This window comes from Pogona vitticeps, chromosome 7, assembly GCF_051106095.1.
Source record: "Pogona vitticeps strain Pit_001003342236 chromosome 7, PviZW2.1, whole genome shotgun sequence".
Classification (NCBI taxonomy): Eukaryota; Metazoa; Chordata; class Lepidosauria; order Squamata; family Agamidae; genus Pogona; species Pogona vitticeps.
This window is the reverse complement of record NC_135789.1, coordinates 16,990,587-17,009,265: the sequence shown is the minus strand read 5'-3', so window position 1 is coordinate 17,009,265 and position 18,679 is coordinate 16,990,587. Positions and strand designations below refer to the sequence as shown.

General features: G+C 49.6%; 2 protein-coding genes across 6 annotated transcripts in view; one reads left to right on the top strand and one right to left on the bottom strand.

The window, feature by feature from the left end:
- Positions 1-2,055: 2,055 nt before the first annotated feature.
- Positions 2,056-15,002, top strand: MPND (MPN domain containing). The gene is made up of 13 exons (XM_072978144.2): positions 2,056-2,473; positions 4,458-4,675; positions 5,198-5,428; positions 5,880-6,039; positions 6,767-6,842; positions 7,321-7,417; positions 8,280-8,352; positions 8,531-8,607; positions 10,259-10,427; positions 10,688-10,758; positions 12,430-12,519; positions 12,809-12,901; positions 13,739-15,002. Exons 1-13 carry the CDS (start codon positions 2,464-2,466, stop codon positions 13,823-13,825), a joined length of 1,452 nt encoding a protein of 483 aa, XP_072834245.2. The 5' UTR covers positions 2,056-2,463; the 3' UTR covers positions 13,826-15,002.
- The window catches only part of SH3GL1 (SH3 domain containing GRB2 like 1, endophilin A2), a 32,348-nt gene continuing 20,413 nt past the window's right edge, over positions 6,745-18,679 (bottom strand). For 3 of the 5 annotated variants that reach the window (XM_072978145.2, XM_078378858.1, XM_078378860.1), the window contains one exon: positions 14,994-18,516. In XM_072978145.2, coding sequence (XP_072834246.2) covers positions 18,317-18,516 — 200 coding nt within the window. In that variant the 3' untranslated portion in view covers positions 14,994-18,316. Of the gene's footprint in view, positions 7,459-14,993; positions 18,517-18,679 lie in introns of those variants that run through there. The other 2 variants (XM_078378859.1, XM_078378861.1) reach the window with 1 other exon arrangement.

The window sequence follows — 18,679 nt, the reverse complement described above, 5'->3', positions numbered from 1 at the left end:
CAGCCTTCCCCTAAAGCGCTCTGTTACGGTCGCCTCCATGGCCCTGCCTCAGGCAGCCCAAATCTTTGGTGCAGACTGCTCTAAGCACTACCCCACACTGCCTCTCCACGGGAACTTCTCCACAGGAGATGCGGGTTTTTATGGTCTCGAGGGGGGACACATAAATAGGATTTTTAAAAATAAAGCAAATTCCCTTGGCAAGGCCTTGTATGAGACCAAGTAATGGAACGAGGAACTGAGCCCACTAGAGGAATTTCCGACTCCCTGCCCGTAAAGTTAGGGGCGCGACCAGAAACCTCAATGGCTCACATTCCTCTGTAAAATGAAACTTTGTTCAAAGAACTGGCGTGAATGGTAAAGCGGCTCTCACTGTGTCCGGAGCATCTTTGGCATGTTTTTCTCCCCTGTCGGTTACTTATCGGTGGAACTGGTTTTGCCCACTAGAGACTCCAGTTCCCATCATCCCCAACCTCGTCTGGCCGGACAATCAATCAGAAGATCCCTAGTTTGGATTTATTATCCCAGAAACGACTCTGACATCAAGTAGGTTTGATCCTTGGTGCCACCCACGCGGAGGACTCCTAACAGGGGCGGCTTTCTCAAGTTTTACCCAGAAGTGCCGGGGTTTAGACGCTGGAGCCCCCCCACCCCACATGCCAAACCGGTCTCCTGCCATTGTGAAAACAAAGTAAAGCTTCTGACCGGAAAACCTGGACGGGAACAAACCAGGACAAAAAAAAAAAAAAAAAAACTATACGATCTCAAGAATAGTCAAAAAGTTCTAAACGAAGAGCTTAATTAAAAAGGAATACGGGAACCTGGTTTCTATTGCGCCACTGCCTCAGACCCTCCAGCGCAGGACTGCCTACACACACCTTCCAGATGTGCTTGGACTTCATCTCCCATTATCCCTCTACTTTGGTTATGTCGGCTCAGGCGGTTATGATTCGTAGCCTCTCAGGATCACCCATCTGATGGCCAAAGAGCTCCTCCGGACAGGCCGTTTCCCCTCCATTATGTACTGATTTCTCACTGATGTTCCTAGAATTTTCGCCACCATCCATACGACGTTTCCTTTGTCTCGGTCAGAGTGGTAATATTTAGAGCAACACCCTGTGTTTTTCATCCCTCTTTCAAACATGTTTTTTTTTTGTGTCCCAGTTTGTTCCTGGGACGGCCTAGTGTAGCGCTACCGTGCTTCCCACAAAGTTTATTTCCATGGTCCAAGCTTCACAGTCAGAAACGTTATATTGGCATTCAGTAAGCACCCCTAAAAGTTGCTCTTGAAGGGAAGGCCTAGCAGGGAAATGGATTTCTTACATATTATTAAAGGTCAGAGGTCAGGAGTTCGATTTCCCCCACTGGGCCTCCCTGATGACGGCTGGACTTGATGAAACATGAGTTCCCCATCCGGCTCTGCCGTTCTAAGATGATGATGATCACAATGATGATGAGGATCTCTAGGATTTCCAGAAATGCTCGTCTGAAATGGAGATGTGAAACAGGAAGTTGGGACGTGGGTCCGGGTAAAATCTGTGCTGCTTTGTGACCAACCAGAGGGAACTGAGGTAAAATTTGGCCCCACCTGTCAGGTCTTTTCCGACCTTCCCCTGAGATGCTCTGGGTTCAAGTGAGGGCTGTCTGTAGGCGGCATCTCTGTTAAAACGTAAGATTTAGGACCTCACGAATTTAGGACACCATTTTGGAGCAGGAGAAATCTAGCAATAAAGGTGTCACTGGGTCTCCTCTCTGCCTGCTGGCAAGGGAGAGATAGACTGCCTTTAGACCTGGAGGCTCCTCATAACCCATGTCGCTTCTGCCTGTGAAGACACCCTCCATTGAAACTTTGTGTGTGTGTGTGTTAACTTCACAACCTCCCTCCCAATATAAACAAATAAATTTCAAGACTAAAGCAGGGGGCCCCCAGCCTTGGATCCCCAGATGTTCCCGGACTACAACTCCCAGAAGCCTTTGCCGAGAGCTGTGCTGGCCGGGATTGCTGGGAGTGGTCGTTGAAGAAAGAGCCCGGCACCCTTTCCCCCCCCCCCGAACCCTTGGGGGGGGTTAGGGTCCCGGGTGCCTCCCTCCCCCCGCAAAACGACTCCTAAGAGTTGCGGTGCTTTGGTCCGCAGCCGGAAGCCAAGGCGCTCCGCTGCCCTGGGACGCCCTCGGTGGCCCGGCGAGACCTGCCCGGCTTTTCTCCCTTCCTCGGGCCCCGCCTCCTCCTCCTCCTCCTCCTCCTCCTTCCCTTCCTCGGGTCCCTCCCCGCCGGCTTCTTCTCGACGCCCTCCATCCCTCGCTTTGCCCGCCCACCAGCCCTCTCTCCCGGCATCTTTCCTCCCCATCATCATCCTTTTCTCCTCCTCCTCCCGCGGAGGGGCCGGGCGCTGGTGACGCGCAGGATGAGGCCGGCCAGAGGCGGAGGAGACGGAGACGCCTGACGGCGCGGCCCCCGGCGGACCCATGGCTGCAGGTGGGGGGCCGGGCTTTTGGGGGGCTCGTCCCGGGGGGGGGGGAGAGAGGAAAGAAGCGGAGCGTTGCAGCCCCCGCCCCCGCCCCCGCCCCGGGTCCCCTTTCCTCGGGCGGCGGAGGGAGGCGCGCCTTTCCCTCCCACCCAGCGCCGCCCGGCTGGCCCGGCGGGCTCTTCGCCCCGGACAGAGAGGGGGGGCACCCTAGCCGGGGATGCGCGGGGGGGGGGGCGGGACGACGGGGAGGACTGTCTCTGGGAGCGTGCAGAGAGCGCCCGAAAGGCCCGAGGAGTGGAGGGGGGGGGAGAGAAAGGATGGGGTCGGCGATGCCCCCCCCCCGCACACCTCCTATTTCATCCGTCTTTCTCTCTCTCTCTCTAGGTCCCCAATTTATCCCTCCATCAGCGCCTTCTTTCCTGCCATCATTTGATCGATCTGTCTATCTATCATCAGCTCCTTCCTTCCTTTCTATCCATCATCAGCTTTTCCTTCCTTCCTTCCTTCCACCGATCCATCCACCCATCCATCCATCATTAGCTCCTTCCTTCCTTCCTTCCTTCCTTCCTTCCTTCCTTCCTTCCTTCCTTCCTTCCTTCCTTCCTTCCTTCCATCCATCCATCCATCCATCCATCCATCCATCCACCCATCCATCATCAGTTCCTTCCTTCCTTCCTTCCTTCCATCCATCCATCCATCCATCATCAGTTCCTTCCTTCCTTCCTTCCTTCCTTCCTTCCTTCCTTCCTTCCTTCCTTCCACCCATCCATCTCTCTGTCCTATCTACCAACCATACGTTCCTTCCTTCTTCTCCTGTTTTTCTAATCCAATCTTCGCTATCTATCTGATCTCCTCACCCATAAGAGCTAGAAGCTTGGAGCTTAAATCAAAAAAAGACAGGCTAGCACACAATTTTTTTTACCAGATCATTTTCCATTTTTCAGGGTGACATTCTTTTTCAATTTTTGAACACTTATTGATCTTTGCCTCGATGTTGCCTGTTACTTTGCAAGATGCCTCCTTATTCATTGTCCGAAGTTTTCAAATGCCGCCTTTTATTGACATTAACCTCCTCTGTATACTAGTTGTTTTCAAGGTTAAATGCTGACTTTCCTTGTTATAAGCCACCTTGTGTGCTTTTCAAGGAGAAAGGAGGAGGTAAAAATATTTTAAATAAAATAAACAAGTAAATCATCCAGCACATCGGGAACTGCCGGGTTCTCTGGCTGAGGAGCCAGAGGCTGGGTGTTCGATTCCCCCCATGGGGCTGGACTGGATGATCCTTAAAGGTCCTTACCAGATCTGCAATCCAAAGAGGGTGATGGTGATGATGATGATGATGATGACGATGATGAATTTTTCAGGGGTATAGTCTGCTCTTTCTCAAAAAGCTGTTTCTTTGGTTGTTATTATGGGCTGGCAAGTCACTTCCCACTTCCACGTGGTCCTAACCTGTCTTTGACGTTCACAGAGTGGTTTCCCGTGCCCTCCACACAATGAGTTCCCATCGCCGAGTGCAAATTTGAACCCAGACCCTCTTTGTCACCACCCTAACACTTCATTTTATTACGGATGCATTGACTTTATTATCGATAAGTTCAGTGTTCAAGTCGCCTGTGGTTTATCTTTTAAAAATCCTGTAGAGCTCCTTATTCCCTGTAAAGCCTTTAAATAGAAATACAATAGGACCCCCCCAATATCTGTGGGATCAGTAATCCACTTATCCATATTCTGAAAATATTAATTTTAAAAGAAGCATCCTAGAAATACTGTATAGATTTTTGAAGTTACCAGAACTGGCCACTTGAGGGTGCCAGAGACTGTGCTATCTATAGAATTCACTGTTATACTGTACTAATGCTGTTCACTATCATCCACGTTTCTCAGCATCCACGGGGGGACTGGGAACCGATCCTCTTTGGATATAAGGGTTCTACTCTACATTGATAGCAGCCACCCCTGATTCTTCCTCTGTTTTCTTTATCTCCCCAGCTCTGGATTCTGAGTCCTTTGGGGCTGACGACGGCCTGGAGGAAGATGAGGAAGAGGTGGAGACGAGCTTAGACGATCCGGAAAATGAGGCTGCGGGGAAATTCGTCCCTGGGCCACGGGGCTGTTGCATCCTGACGCGGCGCGGGATCACTCTGCGCGTGCTCCTCAAGGATGGGCTGATCGAACCCGGAGAAGGCGTCCTGTCTATTTACTACCTGGTAAGACGTCCCGTCGGGTCCTTTGAGTTTTCAGCTGGTCCTGTGGTCTGCGGGGATGATGGGACACAGAACACCCCGTTCCCCAGTCCTGTCTGTGTGGGGATGATGGGACACACAATATCCCTGTTCCCCGGTCCTGTCTCTGTGGGGATGATGGGACACAGAACACCCCTGTCCTCGGCAAAGCAGATGACATGTTGTGTCATGTTCAAAGACAGTTTTTTTCTTTTATTATTTTTCAATATTTTCAGACCACTGAAAAGTGGAACTGCGGATATTGATCCTGTGGATACGGGGGTGGGTGGGTACTGCATTTAAAGCTCAAAAACCATGAACATCAATGTACAATCATGGGGGGGAGGAAGGTCGACGAGAAATGACACGGGTCCAAAGCAGGATGCGAAGAGGTTAGCGAGGGACCGTCTCATCTCTCGAGGGTATGAGTTCTGAGTACTCCGTGTCCCATCATTCCCAGTTTTCTTTCTCTCTTTCTCTCTCTCTCTCTCTGTCACCTCCCCCCAGGGAAAGAAGTTTATAGGGGACCTGCTGATGGACGGCAAGATCGTCTGGCAGGAGACCGGCCAGATCTTCAACTCGCCCAGCGCCTGGGCCACCTACTGCAAGAAGCTGGTCAACCCAGCGAAAAAGTCAGGCTGCGGATGGGCGTCCGTCAAGTACAAAGGCCAGAAGCTGGACCAGTACAAGGCTGTCTGGCTGAAGAAGTACCAGCCCAACGCTCCCCCTGCGGAGGAGGCGAGTCTTCCCTCCCTCTCATGAAGTGGAATCCTGCAGGAGAGTTGGCCTTTGGGAGAGGGCTTTCTGTATATGCTCAAGGGTCGTCTTTTTAAAAAAAACAATCATTTGCTAGGCACGTTCTGGGGCTTGGAAGCCGAGGCTGTGGGGTCACCTGAAAGGATCGTGTAGGGAAAGATGCCCTTTAAAAAAAATCTGGGAAAAGATGTGAATGTTTGCGGGAGCCTCGGGAAATGTCCTCAGGAGCCTCGGAAAACGGCCTATGGGAATCTCAGGAAATTGTCCACGGGGGCCATGCGAAAGGTCCATCTGAGCGTTGGCAACCCCTCTCACTCCATGGCCGCCATTCAGGGAGAGGAGCCCAGGGCCCGTTCCTTAAAATCAGAACAACCTCCAAAATGTTGCCAGCCTTTGAATCGATGAGTTCGGCCTCGGGTCTCTTTTCTTCTAGAACTTGGTGAGCGAAGGAGAGGAAGACGAGTTAGTGGAGGACGAGGAGGATGACCCGAAAGGGGTTAAGCCGGCACTCCCGGACTCCATGCTGGTGAAGAAACTGGAAGAAAAGACCCGGAAACAACAAGGCAGAAGCTTCACAGACCCCCACAGCGCCGGTAAATGCATAAGACCCCGGGGTCAGACAGGACACCGAGTCTGAAACTGGGCATGCAAACAGAATAAGTTCAGTTTTTTTAAAGCTTTGACCTCAGATGTTCCGTGAGCCTCATCACCAGCTATTATTTATTGCCTGTTCTGTTTCTACCCTTTTGTTCTTCCATGTTCATACATGGCGTGCTTCTGTTAGCTCTTCACAACAGCCCAGCTGAGAGCCTGTGACTGGCCCAAGGCGGCCTAGAGAGCTTCGGGGTTGAGCACAGACTTGAACCCAGGTCTCGTGTCCGACATTTGGACCCCACTATGAGTGACAACCGCGATACAGTAGGGCCTCCTTATTCATGGGATCAATATCTACTGATCCACGATCTGAAAATAATAAAAATATTAAAATTAAACTAGAAATACTTATTTCTAAAGGTGAAGTTACCAGAACTGGATACTAGAGGGAGCCAGAGACCCTACACTATGAAAATAATGTTTGCTGTAATCCACGTTTTTCAGCATCCGCGGGGCAGCGGTTTGGAAATGATTTCCCGCTGATAGGGGGGTCGTACTGTAATTCAGCGTTGTCTGTTCCTGATCTATTTCTCTGATTCGGTCCAGCAAAGCTAGGACAGGGAATTAGGAGCAAGTGTTGAATCGAAGGATAAATAAGAATATTACGTTGCACGCAAGAAGTCTATTTCCTAGCAAATGCTTGGTTTCTTTTTTTTATCTTTCCAGATAACAGCAAGAGACTGGACTGCCGGAACAGAGTCCCGGTTCGTTACTGTAATTTGGGAAGCCGAGATTCTGCAAGGTAGGAAGAGGATGGTGGATGATGATATTTGAACCATGTCCGTACGCAGGACCCGAGCATCGTTGGACTTTTTTCTCCATGTTGGTGATGCCCACTCACTGGCACTGAGAAACCTCTGATTTTGGAGAGGAAATGGCGCTGTCATGACCAAAACCTATGGACCATTTTATTCTTCATGAATTTCCCCAGTCTGCCCCTCTAAATGGGTAGCGGTTCCTCTTCCTGGTGGCCATGAGTTCCCCAGTCTAAGAGTGTGGTCTCCGAATCAGCCTCCTTTGTGGTAAAAGCTAAGAATCGAAGTTTCATTAAAGATGAGATAAATTTGTTTGATTATGGAACTCTCTGCCACTGGAAGTAGAAGAGGCCACTGGCTTAAGATGCCTTTATAAGTCATTTTATTTCAGACGTTAAAAAAAGATTCTAGTCCCTACTACAGCTACATGTTATTTAGGGCTTTCCCCCGCCGTTGTGATTTTAGGAACCCGCACACCTTAGTGGAAGTGACGTCTTTCGCCGCCCTGAACAAATTCCAACCCTTCAATGTCGCCATTTCTAGCAATGTGCTTCTGCTCCTGGTAAGTAACTGGAATGGAACGCGGGATGGTAAAACTCTTTCCTGTAAAAAAAAGCAATCTAGTGCCTCTTCGAGGGAGTAAGCCTGTTTGCCCATTTTGGCAAAACGAGGCAGAATCTGGTGATCTCCCGGAGACTGTGTCAGCCTTACAAGGGGTCATGGGGCGGATGACCCCTTCCAGTGGGCACATCTTATGCCCCCCCATAATCTGTTGCTTTCTATACTTCCCCTGTCCTCTTAAAAGGCCGAAAACTCATTTAAAGCGAGCACTGGACTGATTTAAAAGCATATAGTGCAGTGTAACCTATAAGGTTCACGTGCTTGTTTTTTTCTTTCTCCTGCTGGTAATACTACTTTGTTTGAATGGAGTTGCAAATAGTGGTTTGTTTGTTTTTTTTTGGAAAAACAGGGGTTCCACCCGCAAACCACTTTCTACATTGAACTTATGAATAGCAAAAACTTAGGGGTAATAAAAATTTATGAGTAACAAAGGCTGGCGAATAACAAAAACTTACAAATAACAAAGGCTTGTGAATTATAAAAACTTATGAACACACTTATAATAGCAAAGGCTTATGAATAGCAATGGCTTGTGAATAACAAAATTTTCCCAGTAAGTAAATAACTTAGTAACTCAAGCCGGCCTTGGTGTCGGCATTTAGATACCTAAGTTCTGGATGCAATAAAGGTCAATATTATTGGGCCACTCCTCTTCACCTTGGCTTTCCCATGTTGACCAAAGTTATAATCTCATTTTCTTGCCTTTTTACATACATATAAACCTTATTGTTTCTGGCCATAGACTTTTACAATGTACTGACTGCTGCAGCATACGAAATCCAATCCAATGCTTGTCTTTTTAGGATTTCCACAGCCACTTAACGAAAAGCGAAGTGGTGGGTTATCTCGGCGGCCGATGGGACGTCAGTACCCAATGTAAGTTCCTTTCGGGGGCAATTCTGGGAGAGCTGAAAAATCGGACCCGCAAACGAAACACAAAGAGAATGAACACTGGGGTGGGGGAGGATGGGGACTTTATCCAGAACGGCTTGGTTGGACCTTTTCCCACAATTCGCACCCGCACCCCTACTCTTTCCCTCCAATTCTCTTTCAGTGCTGACAGTGCTGAGGGCCTTTCCTTGCCGGTCTCGTCTCGGAGATGGGGAGACAGCAGCTGCAGTGGAAGAAGAGGTAAGGAAATGGTGTCTAGATAGGCCCATGGGTTTCCAGAAGATATATATATATAAAATTCTCTTATTGTGCCCAAGCTGCTTTTAAATATTCTGTCGTGACTACGTGTTGTGGCCTGGCTCCCCACTTCTGAGAAACGAGTGACCTTGCGGACCCCAAGATCGTGGTTTCCCTTATTGGATCTATCCATCTCACATTTAGCATTCCTCTTTTCCTACTACCATTTACTTTCCCCAACTTATTATCTTTTCTGGCGCATCTTGGCTGTTCCTCATTCATCCAAAGTACAACGACTACAGCTTCGTGTGTCCCCCCCCCTCCCCTCACTACTAAAGTATGTACGCAGGCTGGATTTGACCTGCTGTCCAGTTATCGGCCAGTCCTTGAGATTCAGGAAGGGCGGCCCTAATTCCTCAACCTCTTCCTTAGCAGCTATAGAGCCAACCTAACCTCTGTAGAAGTAGCACCGATTCATTCATTAAATTTACAAACCAGTTACTTTGCAAACACCACCTGGTTGCCTTTCGTATTTTTAAAAGCCCACACAAAATAGCAACCGACTGAAAGCAGCAGCAATGAAGAGAAGCAGCTGTTTTATTCACAAGGAAGATCTTTCTTAGACGTTGCTTTTCAAAGTTTGCTTTTCAAGTTTTCTATAACTGGGTTTTACATTTCTATTGTAGTTTAATAGCTTTGAAATCTGTAATTGACCATGTTTTAGTACAGTTGGACCCCCTTATCTGCAGGATGAGTACCTGCCAATTTACTTCTTCGCACTCTGGAAATATTAAAAATATTAAAAGAAAAAAACACCTGGGAAATATATGTATATTTCTAACGATGAAGTTACCAGAATTGGCCATTAGAGGGAGCCAGAGACCATGCGATGTATAGCGTTCACTCTAATCTGCGTTTTTCAGTGTCCGCAGAGGCACTTAAAATCGATGTCCTGCGGATTCAGGGGGTGGTTTCCTACTTTATGATCCATTTTAACATTGCGGGCTTCCTCACAAGGAGAAAGGTAGCCCACAAATAAAATTTAAAAAGTAAAATAAAATAAAATAGAGTTTCAGAATAATGGGAGGGCCAGTAATGACAGAAGGAAACAGCAGTAGTAATACAGCATCTTAGATCGGCAGGGCTGGAATGGGCCCCTAGAGATCATCCAGTCCAGCCCCCTTGTGGGAAAACTGCTAGGGAACCACTGCTGGGGACCTGTCCCAGCAGCAGTTGTAAGAAGGGAGAGATTTCTGAAAAAATACACTGCAGTCGTTTGTTTAATTACTAAGCATTCCACCGGTGATCACCAGGAAAAAATGTCTTCCAGGAAAATGTCTCCCTTCTTCACCCCGAGGCTCGTCTATTTATTAAGTACCATATTAGCATAAAGATAAGATTTTGCCCAAACAGGCGTCGCGTAACTATCTTGTCTACACATTCCACACAGGCGCACAGAAGGAGTAACATTCTTGATTATGCCAAGCAACACAGAACAATAGATAAATTATGCCGCAAGGTCGAGCTCTAAAACTAGAAAATTCCCACACCCCCTGTCAAGGAGGCCCCCGCGGGGGTGGATTCGAACTCCCAGCTCCGCAGCTGAGCGCAAGACCTTCTTGACCGCTGACCCGGCTCGTCTTTTCTGCTTCAGATCTGCCAGAACCTCTTCCTGCGTGGGCTTTCCCTGGTGGGCTGGTACCACAGCCACCCGTTCGGCTACGCCCTCCCCTCCCTTCAGGACATCGATGCGCAGATGGATTACCAGCTGAAACTCCAAGGCTCCAGCAACAACTTCCAGCCGTGCTTGGCTCTGATCTGCGGTGAGCGGGGTTGAGGAGGCGGCCCCGTTGCGTCCCGCTCCCGGGCTTTCATTCTCAAAACCCACCATGAGGTCTTGAAACTTGGTGAAGGGTGCTCGGGTTTGGACCCACAAGCGAACCGAGGGATCTTTTGCGGCCCTTTTGGGATCCAGCTTAGTGCGAGAAAGGGAAAGCCGACGATCGATGATTTCATCGACTGCTGTGACGGAAAGGGCGGTTGTAGGTTGTGCGTGCAGCTCATTTGTCTTGTGTCCCGCCAGGTCCGTATTTTCATGGCAACCAAGGTGTGGAATCAAAGATCTCGCCCTTCTGGGTCATGCCCCCACCGGAGGTAAGTTCGTTAATCCCTCTCGTAGATCTTCATTGTGTCTATCTACAACTTACTACAACCGAGCGAGACTTTTTAATTAGTCCATTGTCCATTAATTGATCCATTAATTAATCCATCAATCCATTAATTAATCCATCCATCCATGGATTAATTAATGGATTCATTAATTCACCCCTGTCGTTTGGATTGCATCAGGTTGCTCGGGGAATCAAGGGGAAACTTGTCGGAGTTTTTGCAACCCTGCATGCGGCCTCTACAGGAGGTGTGGCAATGGGAGAGACTCCTCTTGGCAGGGGTAGCTGTCCGTCTCTCCAGCGCCAGCCAATCATTCCCTCCTGCCTCTGAACTCAAAGAGAGCCCCGTCTCTCTCCTCTGCTCTTTCCCCTCTGTTCACTCTGTTGTCGAAAGCAGTCATGTTTGTTGGATTGCTGCTTGAGCTTTTCAGTTGTGATGAAACCAAGTATTCTTTCTCTGACGGATGTCTCAGAGTGAGATACTGAGACTGTAAGTGCCAGTTGATGAGGAAAAAGGAGTGGCCTGGCCTGGGGGGGGTACTTGAAGCTGATTCTGCTGTGTGAACCCCTGCATTTCTGCTAGAGGAATTGAACTAGAATTCCAGACTCTGCCACAAAGCCCTCTTCAAGCTCCTAACAAGGTTGAAATATTAAACATGGACAGATAGAGTTGTTCAGTTTTCAGCAATGCAGGTAGCCGGTTCCATTGTGAAAGTTCAAGAGGTTGTGAGGCACAACTCTGGGGCAGCCTGTGGTCCTCCTAGTCTTGTTACACAAATCCTCCCCCCCCCATGAAACTGAACTCGCTTCTTTTGGCAAAGAGGAGGAGGTGTGGCATACTTTGGAACTACACAGAAGCCTTCGACATCCAGGTGACGAATCCTGCCTAGGAGGCTTGCCAGTCCCAATGCAGGCAAGTGGGCGAATTTGGATCTGCTGGAAAAGGATGGCTGGAAACCACCATCTGCACTGGATCCTTGGTTCAGCAAAGCAGGATAATGGGTCTGTATGGGATAGTTAGGCAGGACAGAGAGCAAAAACAGTGTTTCGGATACCATGCCAAAGTAGGGCTCGGGAGATCTGGGTTCAAATCCCTACCTAGCAATGGAAACTTACTGGTGTGTGCATGATAGCAGTGGTTTGGGTCTCTGTCTGCGGAGCCAGAGGTGGAGAGTTCGAATCCCCTACGGCACCTCCTTTACAGGGGCTGGAATGGATGATCTAGAGGGTCCCTTCTAGTTCTGCTGATCTATTATTATTATTATTGTTGTTGTTGTTGTTGTTGTCAATTTTTTTACATACCCTGTTAGAGTCCTCTTCCCACCACCATATTCTGGGATGGTTCGATGAGAATGTATACCTTGCCCAAGGTCGCTCAGTCTGGCTCTTCTCCTGGGCAGCACAGCGCAGAATCAGACCCGCAGCTCGTGCCTCCGCGGCCATGCGCTCCCGGCCCACCAAGCTCGCCGGCCCTTAATAACGGCATGCCCCCATTTTTTTTTGTGGACTACGCTGTTCCATGCTTTTGCCACAAGAGGGCGCTTGGCCCATTTCTGCCCCAACCGGAGGCTCTGAGTCATGTGAAAATGGGCAAAACCGCCAGGGAGGACAGGTCTCTGTGACCTATGGCGTTTCTCACATTCTTTCCCTCCTGCAGCAAAGACCGTATGATTACGGCATCCCCATGGAAGTGGAAGTCACCTACATTCAAGACGGATTCCTCACCAACGATATTCTCCATGAAATGGTAATTCTTGATGCCTCTCCATTTTTCAGTCGCCGGCTCGCAGAACAGTTCTGTGTTGCTGCTGCACTGATGGCATCCCCCCCCCTCAAATGGTTTACGAGCCTATTTAAAAGGACAGTAAAGCTGTCCCCTAAGTTTAATCCCAGAGAGCTGGAGTACCTGAGGGTGAGGACAGCGGGGGGTAAACAGAGAAATGGAACAGAGAAATTGACCCAAATCGGGCCCTAAAGCAGTTTGGGGGGGGGGAGGATAGGCCATCATCTGTTACTCATCATCTCCCGTCTCCTAGATGCTGCTGGTGGAGTTTTACAAAGGCGCCCCCGATCTCGTCAAGTTTCAAGACACGTGGAATCAGGATCAGACCTATTTGGATAAGCTCAAGGTAAGGGATGGGGTTAGAAACCGGCTTTGGAACAAGCTGGTTTGGGCTGTTTGAGGCAAACAGGTACCACTTGAACTCACTACCCGAACCCCAGGTAGGATCATCGGCCCCTCTTGCAACTACTGCACACCATCCAGCCCATGGAATTGGGGCGTGCCAAGGAACCCTTGGAAGAGCGCGTGCTGGTTGGTTACCTCCTTCTGATGTCATTGTGAGGCCCCTCCCAGTCTCATGTGATCTCAGGGAGGAATTGCCCCAGCGGGCAAGGGCCAGAGAGCGCATTGTGATTGACACCTGCCAATCACGATGCAACAGAGACAGGCAGACCGATGGAGAAGGACGTTAAGACGACAAATCCATTTTTCCCCCTTCTTTCCTCCTCCCAATCACTTCCTTCGCAGCTGATTGATCTATCGATCATCTTTTTCAGAAAGTAACTCTCTTATCCAAAAGTAACTGAAATATAATAATAGATGTTTTCAGACAAGCCGATTTGCATTGTCTAAATCGGCTTTATGCTCTTCATATAATGCGACTCATTCCTTTCATATTAGAATAATCCACTGTTTATTTTCAGCTTTCACATTGTGTTTTCCTTATATAAGACGCCTCGGGCCCTTTCTTAGGAGACCGGTGGGGTAAAAACCTTTTAAACTAACTATAACTAACTAAAAGTAAAGTAACCAGGAAGCTTGAAAAGCAAAAGGATCCAAAGCCATAGGGTTCCTTACCCCCCCAAGTAACTATAAAAGTAACTAAAGGGCATATATCATCATTATATTTAACCGTCGGCTTTTCAGGCTAAATAGACAGGATGGATATTGCTTTTCACTCCAGGGCTCTTTAGCGTCCCGGATGCCGAAAGATCAAGGCTTTGGACACATCCTGGATCAGGTGTACAGCGTCCTCAAACACCACAGCTGAAGGAAGGGATGTGGACCTGTGGGTGTCTCTCCACATGAAGCCGGGGGGACCCTGCCGGATCAGGATGGTGGAGAATTGGGTGTCCTCGAAGGGGATGTCGTTTTGATTCTTACAAGGACAAAAGGCGCACTAGTCTAGATTTTGGGAGTAGTTCAGGAGTGAGCTGCCTGGTTGGCCGCTTCCCCCAAAATAGAGGACCGGACGGAAGTGGGCGCAACGCGGCTGATGCTCGATTCCCCACCGGTGGCTTTCCGGTGGAAGTGGAAAGGTGGATCTGAGTTGCTTTGGGCTTTCCTGCCGTTCTGGGACGGGATTCGTTCAAAAATGGTGCCGATTTCTCCGATGGCTGGAGGAGTGCAGTGGGTCTCTGTCTGGAACCACAAGAACTCGTGGCGGCGTCCAGACCCGAACTCAGCCCAAGGAGAGCGGTCTGGGCCAACAGATCCTACCGGGGCAGCTTTGTTTCAGGTGATATAAAATGGGACGCTTCCAGGATGAGAGGAGTGAGAGATGGGGAGAGAGAACAAGCCAAAGCCACACAGAACGGGGTGGGAAGATTCTCTGTGGGGCGGTCTTTTAAAACCTCGGATTTGGGGCCGAAGGCCCGGCTTTGGCAAAGCAGAAAGGGAAAGATCGGGGCTCAATTATGCCTAAAAACGGGGTGAGAGGGACGGCAGGTGTGCCCAGTTAAGGACACAGAACGGAAACATGACTGTACCACCCATTGTGGAGGAAAAAAACCTTGGTTTTTAAAACTTTGTGCTTCTTTGTTCAAAGAAAGGGCTTTTAGGGATTCAGTTGGTTGCCCGCGAGGGTTTCCCGCGCTCTCCGAAATGGCAACCTGGGAAAGCTGATTATAAGCATGGCACAGAAGTGGTCAGTTCACCCCCCCCAAAAAAAATCTCTCTGCCACCACCTTCCTTCTCCCCTTGGTCTTTTCCACCCCTCGTCGGCCAAGATCAACTCAATTCTGAACTCAATGTGAGATGGATCCACTTTAGAAAGGAAGCCATGACTTTTTGAGTTTTCAAGAGCGGAGCCGGGCAGCAGAGGATGGGACTTTTTTGGAGAGCACTCCTTCACGGGGCCGTGACTTGCCACGGATGGGTTCCGGACAGGCTGCTCTCAAAAGGAGGGCGAAGAGAAGCAAAATAAACCACAATCTTAATACATTTAACACTTCTTTTTTTATTTCAAGGATACAAGGTTTTGTTTTTATGCCAAAACGGAACGGGGGAAGGGAAAGAAATCCATAAACAAAATTTTTTTAAATTTTTTTTAAAGAGTTTCTCCGTAAACAGTCCAGACTTTTTAAAAAAGAAGAAAAGACATTTAGTTTTTTTTCACGCAATCAAATGGAAACAATCGGCAGGAATTATATCCCAATGCAATGGGGCTGGTTATTTACAAAGGTCTGGTCTTTCCCGGCTAACTTTTACTCGTGTGGCCCTCCTGGGAGGTATGATAATAATTAACGGGGAAGGGAAAATGGGGCTGAGGATGATAAAAAATAGAAGATCTGTGGGGTGGAGCTGCTCGGAGCCCTTGGAAACACACACACACACACACGCACACAAATTAGGATCAGCAACCCAAGATATAGCTGGTCTTCACAAATTCATTCCCAGCCGGACAATACCATGGGAGTGGCATCAGAAAAAAGACAAAAGATATATGGAAAAAGAATCCATTTGGGCTACATTGAATCCGTTTGGGCTAAAACAAGAATCTGAAAGAAATATGCAGGAATTTACACGAAAGCAGCCAAGGGGGTAAAAATATAGATTTATACACGTCTTTAAAGCAGCTTGTAGGAAAATTACCGGGGAAATCCACCTTGCCTCCCCTAACCGCAGGAGGGAGGGGGGGGGAAAGGATGACTTACAAAATAAGTGGGTTGAGATATATAGGTAGATTATATAAAATATATGAATATAAATATTACAGGTGGGTCAGGGTACTGGGGAAGGGACAGGGGAAAAAAAGCAGGCCCTCGAGCTGAGAACTCAGATGAGAAAATTATCCTATCGCCAACGCGGGCAGTTTGTAAGTATTACTGGGGTTTCCCACTTGGTGTTTTCCGCAAACGTTTTATTTCTCTTAATCGCCAACTCTGGGGAGCCTTGTGGACTTGCTAAGGTCCCTGTTCTACCCTCTGCCTTCCAGTTGGAATTGCGAGAGGCAGGAAAGCAAATTCGTAGCAAAGGTGCCGGCTGCATGCCCAGCCATGGGCTGGTCACGCCGCCTAGCACGAGACCAGGCGTGCGAACAAGCGCTTGGCTCCCTGATTTTAATCCGCCACTCCCGTCGATGCAATTTTCTTCAACCCAGAGTAAAATCTCAGCCAGCTTCCTACCATATCCTCTTCTTTCTTTTTTTAAAGGACATTGTTCTGGCGGCTTTCTGAAAATCAGTTTTAGAGATGGAGCAAACCATGAGGTTGCCACATTTTTTTGGTGGGGGGGGCGAATAAGGGAAGGAGGGAATGAATCCTAGCTGTGTTGACTTCCACCGCCTGCAGTGAGAAAAAGGCGTGGTGAACGCTCTTTATTTTGGAAAGGAGGAAAATACAAAATACTACCTAACGTGGCTCAACGCCTCGGTATGGATCCGCTCCCTCGGCCTGAGTCTCCTCTTCCCCCTGTGCTCATCTGCCTTCCGCCCTCCTGGGAGGTTTTAAAAGCTTCCCCCAACCCCACACCTTTGAGGCTGAATCTAGAGGAAGAGAAATTTACAGGGATCAAAAGACTTAAGTGCGAATATCCCCATCAGCCGTTAACACACCTACTCTTGTGGGTTTACACCTGAAATGCAGCCGTCTTCATTTTAGGGAACGGGCAACGGATGGTTTTCAGGCTCCTTGGGAGAACGGGACTCTAGCAAGGAGGCTAAGGAGCCGGTTTGAAAACCTACCTGAATGCAGAAAGCTAGCACCTCCGGGGGGGGGGCGGCGCAGGGGAATCAGGCGTCAGGCTCATGAAGTGTGACTTTCTCTCTACCTTCACAACCAACTGGATCCAGGCTTTCTTCACCACCTGGTTGCGATCGGATCCACCTGTTCCACGCGTTTACTCACGGGTGTGTTTCTGGGAGCGCCCAGGTTTGGAGAGAGAGAGCTAGCCTCTCGACGGAGCTGTGCTTGCCGGCTCGATGTGCAAAAAGCAATCCTGCCCTCTTAGCAAACGGGTGGAGAAGCAGCTGGCCGGGGTTTCAGTGTTCTCTTGTGCATTTACACTTTTGCACCTATACAGGCTTCGCCTCAAACTGACCCATTATGCGTCAGAAACCGAGGCAAATAAAATTAAAGTTAGCTCCTAGCTAACAGCCATGGCTAGTTTCCTCCGGCCGAAGCCACACCGGGCAAACAGGATGAGTTGTGCTCTCAAAAATTTTTTATTTTCTAGGACAGGACGCCAGGTAGAGGTGGTAAGAGAAGGCACGCCTGGTTCGGATAAATGGCCCATCTCGAGCCGCTGTGACAACCGAGGACGGTGGATGTTCCCCAGACTTAAGTTTTAAACCCAACTGGGCATCTCTGGCCTGGACTACAAGACCCACCTGACCACGCCACGGTTTGGGCGGGACGATGGGGAGCTGAGTCTCCTCTCCGTCCCGGAGGGGCTTTGAGAGAAGGAACCAAGGGGTCAGAGAAGAGGCGGTGGGGAAAATGCCTAAGAGGCGTTCCATTTTCAATAAGTGCTTTCATTTTGCATGGAGGGGGCCATCGGGCTGGAAGGCCAGCGGCCCTGTAGTGTTTTAAACGTGAGCCGACCCCTGGGGAGGGCCAGGAAAGAAAAAAAAAAGGCCAGGGGAGGCTTTAGTTTCTGACTTTGCCTCCAATTGAAAAATCCCACCACCACCCCCCCCGGCTGCAAATGGTTCCGCATCCAGGCCAGCCTGGTGTCCCCCATCTGCACACGCACGCACACGACCTACAAGACCCCCTGACTAGCACAACGACAGTCCCCCCCCAAAGCTTGCAACAGAAAGAGGAAAACTGCCACGATGAAGGGGTGATGATCGGGTGTAAAAACACACCGGCCAACACACACACCCTGCTCCCTCGGGGGGTCCGGCTCAATCGTCCCCCGAGTTCAAATGCCAGGAGAGGGGGAGGAGAGAAAGAGAGAGACAGGGCAGTGAGATTTGGGGTGCACCATTCCCACCATTTGGCATCTTTTGTGCTCTGCCCCCCAGGTCCCCTCCAACCACTGGGGGGGTTCTCCCCGGTTCCTCCGTTTCTTCATTTATGCACCAATGCAAACCCAAATTTCATGCCTTGTCTGTCTCTCTTTCTCTTTTTTGCAAAAGGGGTTCCCACTCGTTCATGTTGGGCGACCCTGTGGAATGTTTGGGAAAGAGGCTCCCCCCTCTCTTTTCAGCCCCCCGTGTCTCTGGGTGCCCGCCCAGAAGGGTGGGCGAGGAACAGGCGGGCGCCAGGAGAAGGACAGGGAGACGCTGAGAAAGAGAGAGCAAACGAGAGAACCGTTTTCACTGAGGCAGCGGGACCAGCACCTCCACGTAGTTCAGGGGGAAGAAGCCCGACTGGCCGTGGATCATGCCCTCGTACCAGTTCTCGTCGATCTGGTTGGTCAGCGTGATGACGTCGCCCTCCTTGAAGCCGAGCTCGCCGTCGTTCTCGGGCTCAAAATCGTAGAGGGCTTTGCAACACGGTTGGTCCAGGGGGGCAGCTAAGAAGGGAAGGCGAGAGACGGTCAGGGGGCTGGATTTGACACACACACACACACAGAGTCCCTCCCCGCTTCCGCAAGCCCGCTGCATCTCCCAAACGGGGCTGCCGGCTCTGAAGGTTTCGCCAGCGGTGGCTTCCCAACCTCGGGTGCCGAGAGGTTC